The sequence below is a fragment of the Pelodiscus sinensis genome, chromosome 3 (assembly GCF_052426305.1).
Source record: "Pelodiscus sinensis isolate ZL-2025 chromosome 3, ASM5242630v1, whole genome shotgun sequence".
Lineage (NCBI taxonomy): Eukaryota > Metazoa > Chordata > Testudines > Trionychidae > Pelodiscus > Pelodiscus sinensis.
The window spans coordinates 94,474,767-94,493,623 of NC_143054.1; the positions used below are offsets into that span (position 1 = coordinate 94,474,767).

Genomic DNA, 18,857 nt, shown 5'->3' on the forward strand with positions numbered 1-18,857 from the left:
CTGTGCACAGCATGGAGAAAATTTCCTTGAGAGAGGCCATCTTTATGTATGAAAGCTGTTGTACATTTGCTTTGTGGCCATCTTTTGAGGGTCTGAGATGTAGAAACTAAAATACATGTTAGAGCATTTTATCTGATCATCCCATAAAAGTGTCACTTTACATACTGAAAAATAATTAATTAACCCTACTGTATTTTTAAATTAGAAAATAATTTTAAAAGTTGATGAAACACAACATTTTCTACTGTTCTGAGGTGGCTTTCCTGATAACTTTCTCTATGTATTTTCTGCATTATAAAGCCCTCAAGAGCTGCACTGTCAGCCAGTTTTGCCAGGCTTCTTAAGTTCTATTTTCCGTTACATGGTTTTAAAAGCTTGAAATTAGGCCAAATATACTTATTTGTGAGGCTTCATTTTGAGCAGCTGCTTGCATAAGGGTATGTAATAACAATCATCTGTGGTTTGCACTAGGGACGTAAGTGACTTAGTCGACTATTTGCTTCTTCCCTCCCTTGCTGCCTCTATCAGAGAGAAGCAGCGGGGGAGAAGGGGCAGGAACTGGTGCTGGGGGGAGCCTTTGGGGTGGGACCAGGGGCACAGTGGGGAACTGGCAGTGCTTCTGTCTTTGAAATGTAGTGAAAGCGGGGCTCTTGATACATTTCAAAAGCAGAAGTGCCATAGGGAGCATGAGGTGAGTGGGGGAATGCTTAAGTCTCCCGCTGGCACCGGGGGCTTCCCATAGCACGTCTGAGTTTGAAATGTAGCAAGAGCCAGCGAGGCTCTTCCTACATTTCAAAGGCGGAGGTGCCCTTATCGACTAACTGAATAGTTGATGCAAATTCCATCAACTATTCAGTTAGTTGATTAATCTAAATTTAACATCCCTAGTTTGCACTGCACAAGTATTTTAACTTTCTTTGGAAGTACTTCTTTTGAAATATTAATCATAGAATACTAGCACTGAACAGGACCTTGAGAGGTCATCGAGTACAGTCCCATGCCTTCATACCAGGACCAAGCACCGTCTAGACCATCTCTGATAGATGTCTATCTAATCTGCTCTTAAGTATCTCCAGACACGGAGATTCCACAACCTACCTAGGCAATTTATTCCACTCCGGCAATTAGGAAGTTTTTCCTGATATCCTACCTAAACCTCTCCTGCTGCAGTTTAAGCCCATTGCTTCTTGTCCTATCATCAGAAGCCAAGTAGAATAATTTTTCTCCCTCCTCCTTATGATACCCTTTTACTGTAGATACTTGAACACCACTATCATGTTCCCTCTCAATCTTCTCCTTTCCAAACTAAACAAGCCCAATTCTTTCAGTCTTCCTTCATAGCTCATGTTTTCTAGACCTTTAATCATTCTTCTTGCTCTTCTTTGGACCTTCTCCAGTTTCTCCACATCTTTTTTGAAATGTGGTGCCCAGAACTGGACACAGCACTCCAATTGAGGCCTAATCAGCACAGAGTAGAGCAGAAGAAAGATTTCTTGTGTCTTGCTCACAACACTTCTGTTAATGCATCCTAGAATCATGTTTGCTTTTTTTGCAACAGTGTCACACTGTTGACTCATATTTAGCTTGTGGTCCACTGACACCTAGATCCCTTTTTGCAGTACTCTTTCCTAGACAGTCATTTCCCATTCTGTATATGAGGAAGGAACAGTGAGTTTCAAAGTGGAGTACTTTGCATTTGTCTTTATTAAACTTCATCCTATTTACCTCAGATCATGTCTTTAGTTTGTCAAGATCATTTTGAATTATGGCCCTGTCCTCCACAGCAGTTGCAACTCCTCCCAGCTTGGTATTATCTGCAAACTTAATAAGCGTACTCTCAATACCAATATCTAAATCGTTGATGAAGATATTGAACAGAACTGGTCCCAAAACAGACCCCTCCGGAGCCCACTTGTTATGCAATTCTAGCATGACTGTGAACCATTAATAACCTCTCTGAGAGTGGTAATCCAGCTAGTTATCCACTCACCTTATAGTAGCCCCATCTAAGTTGTATTGATAAGATCGTGCGAGACCATATCAAATGTCTTACTAAAGTCTAGGTATACCACTCCCACTGCTTCTCCCTTATCCACAAGACTCGTTATCCTATCAAAGAATGCTATCAGGTGGGTTTGCCATGATTTGTTCTTTACAAATCCATGCTGGCTGCTACCTGTCACCTTATTACTTCCAGATATTTGTAGATGAATTCCTTAATTACTTGTTCCATTATCTTTCCTAGCACAGAAGTTAAGCTGACTGGTCTGTAGTTTCCTGGGTTGTTCTTATTTCCCTTTTTATAGATGGGCACTATATTTGAACTTTTCCAGTCTTCTGGAATCTCTCCTGTCTTCCATGATTTTCCAACGATGATAGCTATGGCTCAGATACCTCCTCTGTCAGCTCTTTGAGTATTCTAGGCTGCATTTCATCAGGCCCTGGTGACTTGCAGACATCTAACTTTTTAAAGTAATTTTTAACTTGTTCTTTTTTTATTTTATCTTCTCAGCCTACCCCATTTCCACTAGCATTCACTGTTAGGCATTCCTTCATCGTCAGACTTCTTGGCAAAGAGTGAAACAAAGAAAATTAAGCACCTCTGCTATTTCCAAGTTTCCTGTTATTGTTTCTCCCTCTTCATTGAGCAATGGGCCTACCCTGTCCTTGGTTGTTTTCTCACTTCTAATATATTTATAGAATATCTTCTTGTTACCCTTTATGTCTCTAGATAGTTTGAGCTTGTTTTATGCCTTTGCCTTTCTAATCTTGCCCCTGCATGCCTGTATTGGTTGCTTATATTCATCCTTTGCAATTTGACCTGGTTTCCACTTTTTATGAGACTTCTTTTTTATTTTTAGATTATGCAAAATCTCCTGTTAAGCTACAGCAGTCTTTTGCCATGTTTTCTCTTTCCTAATCAGTGGAATAGTTTGCTTTTGGGCCCTTAATATTATGTTCCTTTGAAAAACTGCCAACTCTTTTCAGTTGTTTTTCCTCTTAGTCTTGCTTCCTGTGGGACCTTACCGACCAGCTCTCTGAGTTTACTAAAATCTGCCTTCATGAAATCCATTGTCTCTATTTTGCTGTTTCAAAAAATTGAAACTGTTTTTGTTCATTCTAGTATCAGTCCTTCCCATATGGTAAAAATGGATTCAAAGTAGGAATGAAACTGGAAGGAGTGGATCCTGAGCACCAATCAATTTACTGCGTTCTCACTGTGGCTGAGGTAAGCATCAGAACTACACATGAAAAAAGTGTGAGGCTGATAACAGAAATGTATTAAGAATATAGTGATTATTATACTGGAATGATGATCTGTTTAGTGCTGCATCTAGCATCCTATTCTCAGTAATAGTGAGAGATTCTTCAGAGAAAAATGTGAACTACTGTTAGACATTTAATTATCTAATTATCCATCTCCCAGGGTTGGGGAACTTTTTTTGGGTTGGGGGCTGCTGACCCACAAAAAAATTAGTCGGGGACTGCACACAAGTGAGAAGCTGGAGCGCCAGCCCTGAGCCTCAGGGCTAGATCGAGGTGAGCTGGGGGCTGCATCCGGCCCCCGGGCCTGAGGTTTTCCATCCCTGATATATACCATGTGAAAAAACTTTTGCTGAGACATCAGAGTGATGTCATCATGTCATTCTGCATCTCACAGCTCCTCCCTCCTTCCTTCCTTCCTCCCTTTTCCTCAGTACTCAGCTGCTTCGCAGCAGCCTCCTTCCTCCTTGGCGCTCAGCAGCCAGGGAGGTAAAGTGTGGGGCCTGCGAGCGCCCCCACCACTGTGGCGGCTTGGAGGAGAGTGTGGGGCTTGCAAGGCTTTGGAGCAGACCCCTCCCGCCCCCCAGTGACTGGGAGGAGAGAGCTGAGCCCACCAAAGCAGGGAAAAGTGGGGGTTGGGTTAGGTCATTTTAAAACAATATCCAATTATCAAGGAACAAATACACATTTTCCACGGATATGAATACATATGCATAATATTATAGTGTTATGGTGATACACAAGTATCTGTATATAGGAGGCCCCCGATTTACGACCCCCTGCACTTACAACCTTTTCCATATGTGTGGAAGGGGCCAAAATCCCCTGAGTTATGTCATTGGCCCTACATTTATGATGGCGTACGATGCCTGTCATAAATGCAGGCTCGAGTTATGACGCCCCTGACTTGCAACGCTGGCCCAGGAACCAATCGCCCAGGAACCGATCGCGCTGCAAGACAGGGGCAGCCTGTAATCGTCTAATTTTGGAGAAATCTATATTTAAAAGAGAAAATACAAAGAACATAAAGCATGAAAATGGATGGCCCTTGAATTTTTATTTCAACTACAGATACTAAGCTCATTCATATTATCTAACCATGTTTTTTATATTATTGAGTTCCACAGACCAATTTTACACTATAGGTTTAATTCTGCCATTTTTACTTACATTGGTAGTATCTTACCCTGTGAATAATTCTGTGGGTTTTAATTGTATGATTCAGACACAGAATTAGATCTTTCTTCTTTTTATTTTTCCTTTTCTTTCCCTAAGTTCTAGTTTCATTGAGTGTCCTCTTATTTAATTAGGGAGTGTGGAAACTGGAACACCTAATATTCCTTCGCTTGTACCATCATTATTAGGGCTTGCCAAGCGGTGGCGAGCCTCGCTTGCCACCTGCGTGGTTCTGCACTCTGCGCATGCGCAGATCGCTCTGTGCGGGCTCTTCCAGGTTGTAATCTACTCACCACAAGCGAGTAGATTACATTATTTGTCGAGCCCTGATCATTATTTTGTACCACAATGATTGTATTTTCTGAGTCATGGTTTAGTTAGGGTTTTTTGGCTTTGTGTTTATTTTCCCTATTTGTGAGTCCCTCCACAGCCTCTAACCACATCCTTCTTCTGGAAATAGCTGTTTCTGACATGTCTTCTACTATACATGCTGATTTCAAAGATCAGTATAACTAAGGTCTTAAGTCCTCTGTAGTAAACTGGACCTAAATTCTGTGCCAAGGTGACCTGGATTCTATGAAATTCTAATGTGGCAAAATAAAAATTCTGTCAGTGTGAGTTATTGTAGGTTTGAATAAATGAAATAAGAAAAAAAGAATAGTGCAGTGAGTGTATTTAATTCCATTGTGTTGCTAATTTTGATACTAAATTGATTTATTTTAAGCCATCCCCCCAGATTCTTCTTATGCTTAGTAGGTCTTTTGACTAATATATCGCCTTATAGAAGATATTCTGGAGAAGCTGCAGGGTATGGGATAATAGTGACTTTTGACACCCAGAAAATGTGGGAGATGGTAGGGGTATATAGTACTCAGGAAACTTTAGCAATGAAGAATAGATGCATCTTCCCTCCCCCTCCCTCTTTTAGGCACTACTGTGACTTTTTAAATGGGGAATAGGGTCCTTTGGGATCTCTTCCCTATTTACACTTTTTCTTACATAATGACTCCCATTATCTCCTTGTTATAATGACTTACCTTCCAAAAAAAGTTGTCTGGACGCACATCTCAGGTTTCTGGGTTTTTTACCACTATGTTAAGTGCCGTTCATACTCTGAATTATTAATAATAAACTATTATTAGCACTTATTTAACACTTTTCACCAGAAGGGTACTCTAATTTGTTGCACCCTTGCTTTTTGTTCTTTCCTTAGTTATTAAGTTGCATTTTTTTTTTGTTTTGTTCATGCCAGTAATATAAAGTTGGTTGAATGCACATTGGTATACACTGAATATACAGCAGGGGTGAGCAAGAGGCAGATAGCAGGCAGGATCTGGTCCTTGGCTGCCTCTTTCTCCTTTGTAGAGAGCAGCTGCTTTTTATATAGCAGGCTGCTAATTGCTATGCAGTCTGGGCAGGTAGGAGAAAGCTTCATGCACTGTCCCCGCCCCCAGCAAAATCCCTTTGCTCCCATTGATGAGTTTCTGGCCAATAGGAGCTGAGAAATTTTGCTGATGGCAGGGACTGCGATTGAAGCCTCCTCCCCCTTTGTGCTGGAGCAGAGCCACATGGAGCAGCTTGCCCAGCACACAGGCAGGGTTCCTGCAGAGCTGCTGGCTGGGAGCCTCCTAGGTAAACGCCTCCCAGCCAGATCCTGCCTCTGATACCCAAACCACTCTTTCCCCCCAACTACCTGCTCCAGGTCACCACCCAAACCCTATGTATCCCCTTTCCCCACCTCCTCCAGATCACAACTCCCTCCCAGATCCTGCACCCCCTCCAGTGTTCCTCGCCCAGAATCCTCTTCTGCACCCATACTCCTCCCTGACCCTGCATCCCATTCCCCTTCCCCTATCACCACCCAAACTCTCTGCACCCCCTTAACCACCCTTCTCCCAGGTCACAATTCTCTCCCAGATCTTGCACCTCCTCCAACTGCTCTCCCCCAAGCTAGAATCCTCTCCTGCACCCATAACCCTTCCTGGACCCTTCACCCCAAGCCATTACCTAAAATCATAATCCCCTTCTTCACCCAAACTCCCTCTCAGACCTCACACTCTCTCCTGCACCCCAGTCCTCTGTCTCAAACTCCCTTCTACATCATACCTGCTGTGCTAGACCCTGTGCCCCATCCACAGAAGTGCAGCCCTTGACCACTTACTAAAATCTTGGAGTGACTCCCCATTAAAAATTATTGCCCACCCCTGATATACAGTAATACAGAGACAATTATGCCCTGTGTACTTATTACTAAGTTATATATGCTACAATCTGTGGTAAATTGTACATGCTGCAATCTGTTGTTTTTTAGGTTTTAGGCTACAGGCTACGACTCCATTTTGATGAATACTTGGATTGTTATGACTTCTGGGTGAATGCTGATTCTTCAGACATTCATCCAGTTGGATGGTGCGAGAAAACAGGTCACAAACTTCACCCACCCAAAGGTATTGTCTAACTTTCAACTTAAAGATTTATCTTTCACACAGTGGCTATCCATGTAATGCTGAATTTTTTTTTTTTTTTTTTGGCGGCAGCAGCATTTTCCTTCATCTTGATAAGATTCTGCGATCAATCTGTCTTTCTTTTATTCAGCTGATTGGGGGTTCTTAAATGGCATACAGTAGCATTGTGAATTGCCAGTATGGTACACAACTGCTATGTCTAGATTTATATTCCAAATCACAATGCAATAAGGGCAGTCCACCTACTCATTTCTCCTTTGCTTCCATCTTATGACTGTAGCTAATTAGCTTTTTGAGCTGATAGCAATCATTGTGAAAAGGTGGAAGAAAGGTAAATGCAAAACATTAATGGATCCCGCAGAGCCAGATGAGTGAACAAAGAGACAAAGGGAAGGAAAGACTGCTTTTGTGTGAAACTGCGAGTCACTAAAAAGCAAAACCATACAAATAGTCATTCAAAGGGTACTATCAGGAGAACATTATGGGAGGATGAAGAGACCAAACTAACCCCAAAATAAAAGCAAAACACATAGACTTTCATGGAATATTAGTGCTTTGTACATTTTAAAGTCCTCAAACTTGTAAGCCCTTGAAGAACTTACAGTGGGTGCCCAAAATGAGGCCCGAAGGCCAACTGTGGATTGTTTAATTATGCCCTATGGCTGACTTATTATTATTCTATTATTTATAAACAACCATCAGTGTACATGGAGCTGTACAGAAAAACAAAGATGGTGTCCCTGCCTCGAGAAGAGAGTTTGACAGACGATGCGAGGTGACAGATCAGGATGGGAAAATATAAGGGTAGCAGGCTACAAAATAACAACATGCAGTATATTATCTGATGTATACTAATTGAAAATAGGACTTATTCACTTGCTTAATTATTTTGATTTTAAATATCTAAGTATTTTAGTGTGGGAAGTGGAGGCTCTACCCATTATCCTCATGAGGCAGAAAGTCTGTGATCACTTCCCTGGTGCCACAGTACTCCACACTGCCTCCCAACAATGCAACTTCTACATTCTACAGTTGTAATGTTGCCCTGCACAGTTAGAGTGTGTAGAAATGGTCTTTTATTGAAACTGTTTAAAATATTTCCTAAAAGCTATTCCTCCTTGCCCCCATCCTCTTGGAATCATGGGCTTCATGTGCTGAGTGAAAAGGTAGTTGCATATCCAGTTGTTTGAACACTTGTTCTGGCAGTATTCGCTAGGCTTTGTACTTAGTGGTATGGTTTTGTTAGCTTGCCCCTTAAATCCGCAGTGTTGGAGGCTTATTTATTTTGTAGTCATAAAATGCAGCTGCTGTACAAGATCTTGTTCTCAGTCATTTTTTCATAAAAAGTCATTTGTGGGGAAAATTTCAGGTATTTTTTGCTGTTTTTCTATATTGATTTTGCATTTTTTTTATATTATTTCCTACCACTCTTAAGGCCTCATGTGATTGCTAAGCCTCCTTTTAACTAGGGAAGGGGGAAACTGCACCCTGTTGTTAAAACCCTTTTGCAGAACTACTTCTATTAGAAGGGGTTCAGTATACAGTGCAGTATGTTTCTGCTGTCCGCAGGACATCCCAGCTCTTTGGGATAACAGGATTTTGCTACTTCACTCCTCTTCAGGGCTAGTACTTACATTCTGGGCTCAACCCTTTGGGCTGGCTTGCTTTGTTCCACCCTAGGATTGCTTCTCGTCCTTGTCAAGTGGTCCATTGGATCTCTTCTCTTCCTGGCCAGATGTGTTCATTGCTTTTCCACACCTTCTCCTGAATAAGACTGTTAATAAGACTGTTGCCTTGTCGTTAGTTCTGATATGCTTTTACCTCCCTCTAAGTGTTTGCCCTATTTCACAGCAGTTTCTAGGTCTGAGTTTAGTTTCTATAACTGCTGTGCAAGTGGGGTAGTTATTCCCCATCCACAAAGGAACTGAATGTGCTGCTTCAACAGCATGAATAGCCATGGTTGGCTCTGCTAGCATGACATGAAATTGAACCTGACCATTCTGTGTGATGGTGCAGATGTACAGCATGTTTCTAAGGGAATAGAGAAGGTTGATACTGCTGTTGCATTGTGGGTTCTCTTTGTGTCAATGACAATAGCTCCTATAATTAAAAAAGTGCTCTATCCCCTTTCTGGAATATTAATTGGCACAGACAAAAGGCCCCTTTATTTTCTGAGGTAAAAGAGATCCGCATGAGATTTGATTATGGTCTCATTCAAGCTAGGTTTACTGCTGCATAAGTCTGTTGACTTCAGTTGAAGTATTCCTGATTTATACTGGAGTGAGCTCAGTTGGGTCCACAGCCGTGCCACAGTTTGAGTCCATGCTTTTGCTTACCTTAGCCCAGCCTTTCCTTGTTTTCTTTTATGCCTTTCAGCTTGACTTCCAGCTCCTGCAGCCACTTAACCCTTAGGGTTTCATCCAAAGTTTAGAAAACCTGCCTTAATGAAAGTATCTAACCTTGCACCTGGATAGCCTTAGTTCTAATGCTAGGATTTCTTAGGACTCCAGTGGCCATAGTCAGAGTTTAAGGCTGGGAGCAGGATTCTTGTGGCTTGCTGTCTGTTGCCATGGAGATGGAAGGCACATTGCAAAGACTGATATGGAGAGGATTGAGAATAAACTGCTCATTCCACTTTATTAAAGGTACAAATATTCAGTAGTAGGCATACGTAACAGCATGCTTACCCCCCAAAGCTAAACTCCTTCCTTTTACCAGATCATCTGCTTAGCCCTCCTATGTATCCCAGGCCACCAACCAAATCCAGCACCAGTATGGTCAAACTGCAGTTGTTGAGTATTACAGTATTACAGTCCCTGCAATTGCAGGGAAATTATTAAATGAGAGAGACCCAGATCATCCTGGCATGTTAGCTATTCTCCATCATATGTCAAACATGGAAAAATCTTTGAAAAGCACTTCTTTTTAATACATACTGGAACTATCTTAGAGATTCTTCCTGCATCTGGCAGAACTTAGATTTTTGCAAAGGCCGTGATAACCTTGTAAAGAGACAGACAGACAGACATACTTAATTTTACATACCATCAGTAGTTCTTCTGATTACTACAGGACTACTCTCAATGCACCACTATAAATATTTGTGTACATCTTGTGAGTATCAGGGCCCTAGAAAGTAGAGAGAAAGAAACAGTCTGTTTTTAGAACTTTTTGTCTAGCCTAACGGTTCCAAAATGTTCTTGTGATTTTTTTTTTTTTTAAGTGTTAAGTCTAGTGTTAGTGTTTAGTGTTAAGCCTTTTCATCATAGGCAGCACACTGTGAGGCTTCTGAAGCCCATTCATAAAGAACCTGTGAGAACCCTTTTCTAATTTCCATTGTCATGTAAGACATGAAATTGCACATGGAGAGGAAAAAAAAGAATACAGCCAGTCCCCGACTTTTGAATGAGTTACGTTCCAAACACTAGGTCATAACTCGATCTGTTCGTAAGTCAGATTACATTCACTTATGTACGACCACACTGTTCATAAGTGTGGATTTTGTTTGTAACTCGGGGACCGGCTGTATAGGAAGTTGGTTGTAAATATGAACAGTCATAAGTCGATGCATTTGTAACTTGGGGACCGGCTGTATTCAGGAATTTCTGTTTATAAAAGGTAGACTTATAGTTGGGTAGGTTGCCCAGTGAAGGTGATTTTTTGTTGTTGTTCCAGTAGTTCATCCTAAGCTTCTTGTGTGGTTTTTTCCCATAGTATATCTGTAGTTCTACAGAATTTCAAAGTATATTCAATAAACCACTGTTTTACATGATATGTCACCAGTATTTATCTCTGGTATGTGTTTCTGTTTTGGATAGTAGGGGGTTTTTTGTTTTTGTTTTTTGGGTGTTCACTAAGGGTCATGAATCAAGAAGTAGACTAAGCCTATTTTGCAGTTTGATTATATTATGATGATTTTCTCTGTAATAGGCTACTTGTTGAAACCACACAGATGTTAAAGTTGGTACATTGTGGCATCTTGCTTAAGGACAATATTGCATCAGTGTCACATTATACCAGTGCTGTAAGGATCCGCACTGGCAGCCAGTATTTTCCAGGTATTGGATTGGGTTGATTGGATAATCAATAAGTGTTTGGAATCTCTTTACCTGGATAATTATCTGTCTCTTTGTACAATACTGCCAGCAGAGGAGCTTCAGCTGAACCTTTTTGATTTTAAAGGAAAGGATGCTGCCATCAGGGTATTCTCCAGGCGAGGTTTTGGACTCATGAATTCACTCTATCTTTGTGTCCAGAACCCCAACTTATTAACATTTGGGATTGCTGTAAAGTCCATCTTTTCTCCTGGGAGTTTAGTAATAAATGGGCTTTGGAGTGGGAGTATGCTGTTGTTTGTGTCTGCTGCTGCATATTTGTATCTTTATTAATGTAGAATGAACAGTTTATTCTCAGTCCCCTCCATGTCAGTCATCACAGTGGGCCTTTCTATCTCCATGGCAGCAAAGATAACTAGCCACAGGAAATCAGACATTGTGTGTTGTTCAGTGCTAACAATTGAATAGTAGGGCTGGCTGGAAAACAAGAATTATGCTTTTAATTAAAAATTTCAAAATTACTTTAATTCTCCATTTGAATGAAATGGAGACATTTCAAAAAATGTACAAAATGAGGCAATGAGATGTCTCCGCTCCCCCGACCCTGAGTAGCCAATAGCCATGTGGTCAGACTACTCAGCTGGAATGTGGGAGACCCAAGTTTAAGTTCCAATTCTGGTTTGGAGTAGGGGTTTAATCCCAGTTTTCCCTCTTCTCAGGTGTTTGTCCTAATCACCGAGCTATTGGATATTCATGGGTGGATTTTGTCTTTGGTTTTGAGTAGACATTTCATCCTGGAAATCTCAACAAATTTGGATTATTCTGATGACAAAGGTTCTGTCAGTAAAATCCTGACCAGCTCTTTTGAGCAGGCTGCAGTGAACCCAACTCATAGCCAACATGTGGGTGAAGTCCATGTCCAGATACTTGATTAGGCTGCAGTGAATCCACCTCTTAGCTGGCTGGTATGCATGTAAGGTCTAGGCTGAGGGAGTTGAGTAGGCCTATAGAAGGTCCTCTTAACTGAAACAGAACAGAATCAGTGGAATGGAATTGAGTAAGAGTAGGGGGATTGTTTTGTTTTGCTTAAAGCAACTCCCTTCCTTTCCCACCAGAGAGACAGACAGACTTCTCTAGATAAAGCTTGCAGAGCAAGTAGGAAAGTTTCACTTTCTTTCATGGATACTCCGTGTCAGACAGGCCCTGAACCTTCTTCAGAGGATTTCATTATGTCCAAGGTTATTTTTGTCAGTCATTTGTTAAGGAATTTGAGAGGAAAGAGTTTTACCTCCAGGAAATCCCTAAATTTCATGTCAAGGTTCTGCTGCATATGGTTTGAGTTGAATGGCACTTGTAAATGTTTATGTCATTACTACTTTTTAGCTGTACAAGCTATCATTATGGAGATCTTTTCCTAATGGGTAGTTTTAAGCCAGCCTCACAGCAAGATCTGGTTGCTGTCAGTTGCCATGGAGACAAGTTTACCATGATCAATTGAACTGGAATTAGAATGAATGCCAGTGTTCCTTGGAAAGGCTGTTCTGGAGAGGAGGCCAAGAAAATAGGGAACATGGAGAGCTGGGCTGGATGTAGTGTGGCCACATGGCACAGGGTTTAATAAAGTTCCCCTTATTTGACTTAACCTGCATTCAGCCTCACTCTTTGCTGATGAAGTATGATGACAATGTCTGAACTGTGAGTTCTCTGCAGTACAGGAATTCTCAGTTTCAACAAGGGAATTCAGCCTGACCCTCCCCATATCTCTGGATTAGGTAAATGCAGACCCAGCTGGGGAATGGACCTAGTGTAAGTAGGAGATGGAGTTGTGCACAAACCTGTCCCTGCAGGAGCACAAGAAGAGCAGGAAAGTAAAATTGTTATGATACCTGATTGGGGAAGAAGGCAGAGAGGTGTCTGCATCACTGTGAAGCTCACCCCTAGCTAAAGCCTCACAACAGGCCTAGTAACTCTGGGGGCCTGTTGCCCTAGAAAGGAGAATAAACCTGGAATGAAACAGGTTTTTCTGCTAGACACCAATGCCAGTGAGCAACCTGATGTAAGCACACTGGTTGCTATATACAATTTTGGGGACTTCACAAGACTTCCTAATTTCAGACAGGATACTCTGTGGTACTTGGAGCATCACCCATAGGAACTTTGGGAACACAATCTCACATGAGAGAGCTGCTGAGACATGGGGCATGCTGTGGAAACCTCAAGAGAGGATGAAAACCTTGGAGAGGAACAATACACCCAGAAGTACAGGCACACTCTGGTCAAACAACATCTGTGGCCCAGCATGATTTTAGTTAGTCGGCTGTCCACTTATCATGGGGCCAAGTTTCCATAAAAATTTTTTACAGCCAGCCAGTTCTGACTCTCCGGGTTCTGTGGTATTTAGCTCTACTTTACTCCTAAATGTCTTTTAACAACCTAGTAAATATTGCAAGTGTTGGTAATGCGGCTAAACAAGATTGACCTCTAGTTGTTTGGCATATTCTCCGGTTCAGGTCCCAAAGTTTCTGGACTAGAGAGGTTCAACCTGCACATGAATTGAGACAAAGTGGGGCAAAACCAACAAGGAGTCCTGTGGCACCTTAGAGATTAATAGATTTATTAGAGTATAAGTTTTGTGAGTAAAACCACTGCATCAGACGAATTGGAGTTGAAATTAGAGGCAGAGGTATGTATATGAAAGTACAGCAAAAGAAAGAAGTTACTTACCAAATGTTAGTTAAGCTAATCAAGCTAGAGTGGATGTGGTTCATTTATTTCAGCTGATGGGGAGAGGTGAATATCAAGAGAGGGGAAGTTGCCTTTGTAGTGCATTTACCAATTTAAATCTTTATTCAGGCTTACTTGGATTATATTGAATTTGCAAATGAATTGCAGTTCAGCTATTTCCTTTTCTAATCAAGTTCTGAAGAGGTTTTTTTTTCAGAAGAATGTCTGCTTTTAAATCCATCACAGCTACGGCTAAACTGCCATTTTTTTTTTTTTTGCAGAAGAGGATATGTAAATCGTGCTTGTATTTGCATATATTCTTCTGATTCTTTTTGCAGAAGAGGTTTTGCCGATTAAAAAGCCCCGTGTAGAAGGGGCCATTTGTCGGAAGAAAACCCTCTTTCGCAAGATCCCTTAGTCCTCAAAAATTGAAGTTTACAGGATCTTGCGAAAGAGGGTTTTTTTCTGACAAATGGCCCCGTCTACATGGGGCTTTTTATCAGCAAAACCTCTTCCGCAGAAAGAATCGGAAGAAGATATGCAAATACAAGCACTATTTGCATATCCTCTTCTGCAAAAAAATGGCAGTGTAGCCGTAGCCACAGTGTCTAACCACATAAGCCACACCATCTGGGGCTCATCTACATGCACATCCACTAACATGATATATGCCATCAGGTGCCAGCAATGCCCCTCTGCCATGTATATTGGCCAAACCAAATTGGGCATGTCTCTAACTGCAAATATTTGACATAGTGAAACAAATTATAAGATGCCTGTGTTCTGAAGTCCTACTTACCAGGAGAGCAACTGACACTCCAGTGTGATGCACTGAAACAAGGAATGGTTTTGGTTCTTTTGCAGGAGCAGCTACTTGCTTATGTCAGCAGAGTCCTATCAAACACTGAACAGGGACAGCCAAAGTAGAAAAAGAGCCTCTGGCTGTTGTATTTAGAGTGGAGCAATTCCACCAGTACAACTATGACCATCTAGTTATAAATAGTTAAACTATGGACCACTGGAGACAATCATGATAAGCCCTCTTCAAAGTGCAGCAGAGTGTTTGTAGCGCATATCGATATACTTCCTGTGCTTCCAGTTAAAGATCAGATAATGTCCAGGATGATTACTGGAGATGACATCTAGATGAGGCATATACAGGCAGTCCCCGAGTTACCCGGATCCGACTTATGTTGGATCTGTACTTACGAACGGAGCTTTTCTCGCCCGGAGGACACGGGCGGCGGGACCAGGGAGCCGCGGAGCAAAGCCGCGGAGGACCCGGGTGGCGGGACTGCAGCACGTCTGGGCGGTCCCGCCGCCTGCGTCCTCCTCTGCTTTGCTCCGCACACCAGGGAGCCGCGGAGGACCCGGGCGGCGGGACTGTGGCGCGTCTCGGTCCCGCCGCCCGCGTCTCCATGGTCTGCGGGGGGGGGGGGGGGGGGGCGCAGCTAGTGCATCCCCTCCTTCCCCCAAGCAGACCAGGCTTTTCTCGCGGACGCCTGTGGTAGAGCAGCTGGGGCACTGCCGGTTGGTCCCGCAGCGCCGCTCCTTGGCGCTACTGGACCAACCCAGCAGCACCCCAGCTGCTCTGCCCCAGGCGTCCCCAAGTTAGCCGCTGCTGAAACTGACCAGCGGCTGACTACAGGAAGCCCGAGGCAGAGTTGCTCTGCCCCGGGCTTCCTGGAATCAGCCGCTGATCAGTTTCAGCAGCAGCTGACTTGGGGACACCTGGGGTAGAGCAGCTGGGGTGCTGCCGGGTTAGTCCCCGCAGCGCCGAGGTGCGGCGCTGCGGGGACCTACCCGGCAGCGCCCCAGCTGTTCTGTCCCAGGCGTCCAGATTCAGCTGCTGTTGAAACTGATCAGCGGCTGATTCCAGGAAGCCCGGGACAGAGAAACTCTGCCTCGGGCTTCCTGTAGTCAGCCGCTGGACAGTTTCAGCAGCGGCTGAATCTGGACGCCAGTTCCGATTTAAGTATAAATTCAACTTAAGTACAAACCTACAGTCCCTGTCTTGTACGTAACCTGGGGACTGCCTGTATACCTAACATCATCAAGTTGTAAGAAGGAAAACAGGACATTGAATCCGTTACCATGCTCACTATCTCCCAGTGTCAGCAGGAAAGCTGATGGAAAAGACTGTGGAAAAGGACAATGAAGTATAGGTGGTCTAGAGAGCAATACTAGCAGCGTGATTAGCATACAAAAGTCAATGTAGGAGCAGAACCATATTTTCAAATTAAAAATAGAGCAGAGTGTGCAGGATGGAATCGTTTTGAGGACCAAGAGCTGTTTTCGTTGCCTCATTATGTAAGAATGCCATGCAAAAATACTTGCCTCACACTTGGGCATTGATTCTTAGGCTTTGAAGTGTGCTCACTGGCTGGGAATGAATGCAAACTCTTCTCCTTTATAGAAAGGTGTAATGCTTGCAGAAAGAAACCCTTGTCACTACTCACCTGACCTTAGGAAGGGGTGACAGGAAAATGATTTACCTGTATGGAAAAACAATATTTGATTACAATGGACTGTTACTCAAATTTTTTTGGATGTCAGTGTCCAGTCTGGTACAAGAAGCATGTCAGTGATTGGCAAATGGAGGACTCACCCTTCAAGATGGCTGGGGAGGGAGACTTCTCATGCTGTTCCTGCCCCCCCAGCAAAATCTCTTAGCTCCCATTGGCCAGTCTCTGTTTCTGGCCAATAGGAGCTGATAATTTTTTCTGGGAACAGGGACAGTGTAGGAAGTCTTTGCCCTCCCTCCTCGTTCCCCCTCCCCCTCCTTCTCATGCCTGGAGTGGAGCCACATGGAGCAGTGAGCAGCCTGCAGCCTGCAGCAGACAGTCTGCCTCAGGTTTCTGCTGGTAAGCACCTCCCAGCTAGAACCTGTCTCTGGTCCCTGAGCCTCTCCCTTCCCCAATCCTCTGTACCTCCTCCATGTATGCAAACCCTCTGACCCCATACCGCCTCCTAGATCTGGCACCCCAATCTCCTGCCCCAGATCACAATCCCCTCCTACCCTAGGTCATATCCCAAAACCCCAGACTCCTGCCCTATGTCCCAAATTCCTCCTTCACCCAAACACCCTCCCAGGCCCCGTTCTTACTCCTGCACCCAGTGCCTTACCCCAAGCTTCCTTCTGCATCCAGTCTCCATCCCAGACCCCAGAATTCCTCCATTAATATCCTGGAAGAATATGGCTTTTGACCACTTTCCAAAATCTTAGAGTGCCCCCCCCCCATCAAAAAATGATTGTCCACCCTTGCTCTAGAATGTGAGAGAACAGCCAAGGATCCACCTGCTCTGTGGACAGGCATTTCTGTGAGGATCCAACCATTTGAGTGACACTAGGAGTAAAATAAAGGAGACATGAGCGGTACAATGACACCTAGGTCATATAAGATGACTGCCAGAAGAGCAAATTCAAAGGAACAGGATGCACTTATGAGCCAGCAGATGCAACAGGCAAAGAGAGCCTACAGAAATCTCAGAATGCAGAGACAGAACCATCTGGAGACCAAACCCACAAGGAAGATGGAAACTTCTAGAAGAGATGGTTTGCTTGACTTGGAGACGGAGATCAGTGGCTCTCCATGTGGTTGCCTGTTGAAGACTAGAACCAGCAGGGGTCCGTGAATTAGAACTCATCTATGTTCTGACAGCCTCTGGCTAAAGCAACATGGGATAAGGTGTCTTGGCATCTGTTTGTAATGTTTATATTAAAATATATGTAAATTAGAGAAGATGCATCATGGTCAATGGAATTGGAGTTAGGAGGAGGCCCATGTTTCCTAGAGGATGGTGTTGAGGGACACCAGGAAATAGGGAAGGCAGGAAGTTAGGTTAGAAGCAACCCAAACAGATGGACAAAGCAGTGTTCAAGGTTTAACAGAAGTTCCAGTTGTTCAACTCAGATTCACTCTTGGCAAATGAAACAGGGAGCACCCATTTTGAAAACTCTCTGAAATGAAGGGGCCTAACATGAAAATTCACAGGGAAGATTGAATTTCTCTCTTCTGATCCTTAGTTTAAATTATGCAAATATGCAGTGTTTGGTTATAAGTCAAAATAAGACAGTTAGTAAGCCAACCTAGATAAAAAGCACGTAAGGTAACAGAAATTTAAAATTAAGTCTCATACATGCTATCACCATTGTTAAAGATTATATTAAAACAAGATACGTGGCACATTTGCAGATTTAAAATCCATTTATTAAACAAAAACCCTAATAATTATGTCATTTCAAACAAACTTGGCACGGAAATTTTAGTAGCAGGCAATTAAAAAGAACATTAACATAACAATAATGTTCAAATAATAAGCAAGGGCTGAAAACCTGTAAAAAGAATTTCCATTGACTATTTGATTAGTTGATAAAGGGGGGTGCTCGCTATCCCCGCTGCCTCTCTCCCTTTCTGTATAGGAGCCACGGGCAACTCTTATACATTTCAAAAGAAGAGAAGCAGCAGTTGGGACCGGCATGAGCCGCCTACGGAGATGGTGCTGGGGGGGAACTGGCTTGTAAACCAGCTACCCCCAGCACCGGCTCCTGTTCCCTCACCCTTGCTGCCTCTTTCTGATAGAGGCAGCGGTGGGTGGGGGGGGGGGGGGGGGAGCGACTAGCCAAGTTTCTACTCGACTACCATTTGCTTATTGGGTAGTTGACTAATTGCTTGCATTCCTAGTATGGAATGCTCGTCTTCTAATACTTGTTTGTTTCCTTTAAATAGGTTTCTCTGTGTTGTTTATTTAACGGTAACAGTAATAGTTACTAGCCTCAGCAAAAGCTGCGGCCTCATTGTATCAAAATACATATAATAAGGGATAGTCCCATTCCTTAAGAGTTTACAAAGCAAATAGATACTACGAATAACGTGTGGAGGAAAGGAGGGTATAATATCCCTACTTTGCATATAGGAAACAGGCTCAGAGGATGTTTGCTTTGGGTCACCCATGGAATATTGGGGGAGAGCTATGGATTGAACCAAAATCTTCTGAGTCCCATCCAGAGCCTGAGCCATAAGACTGTCTTTCCTCCTATATGAAGAATAAGAACAGTAAAAATGTCAGTCCTGCAAAAGGATGAGAATCTGATCCTCTTTAGATCAGGATGGAAAATAGACACTCTGGTCATTATTAAAAAGAAAACTCCTCATTGTAATAAATAAGGCTT

The 18,857-nt window shown here is 43.0% G+C and overlaps 1 protein-coding gene across 8 annotated transcripts in view; it reads left to right on the forward strand.

Moving 5' to 3' along the window:
- Window positions 1-18,857, forward strand: part of L3MBTL3 (L3MBTL histone methyl-lysine binding protein 3) — a 159,604-nt gene that overhangs the window by 73,399 nt on the left and 67,348 nt on the right. For all 8 annotated transcript variants that reach the window (XM_075924145.2, XM_006118582.4, XM_006118587.4 and 5 more), the window contains 2 exons: window positions 3,125-3,229; window positions 6,752-6,887. In XM_075924145.2, coding sequence (XP_075780260.1) covers window positions 3,125-3,229; window positions 6,752-6,887 — 241 coding nt within the window. The remainder of the gene's footprint in view (window positions 1-3,124; window positions 3,230-6,751; window positions 6,888-18,857) is intronic.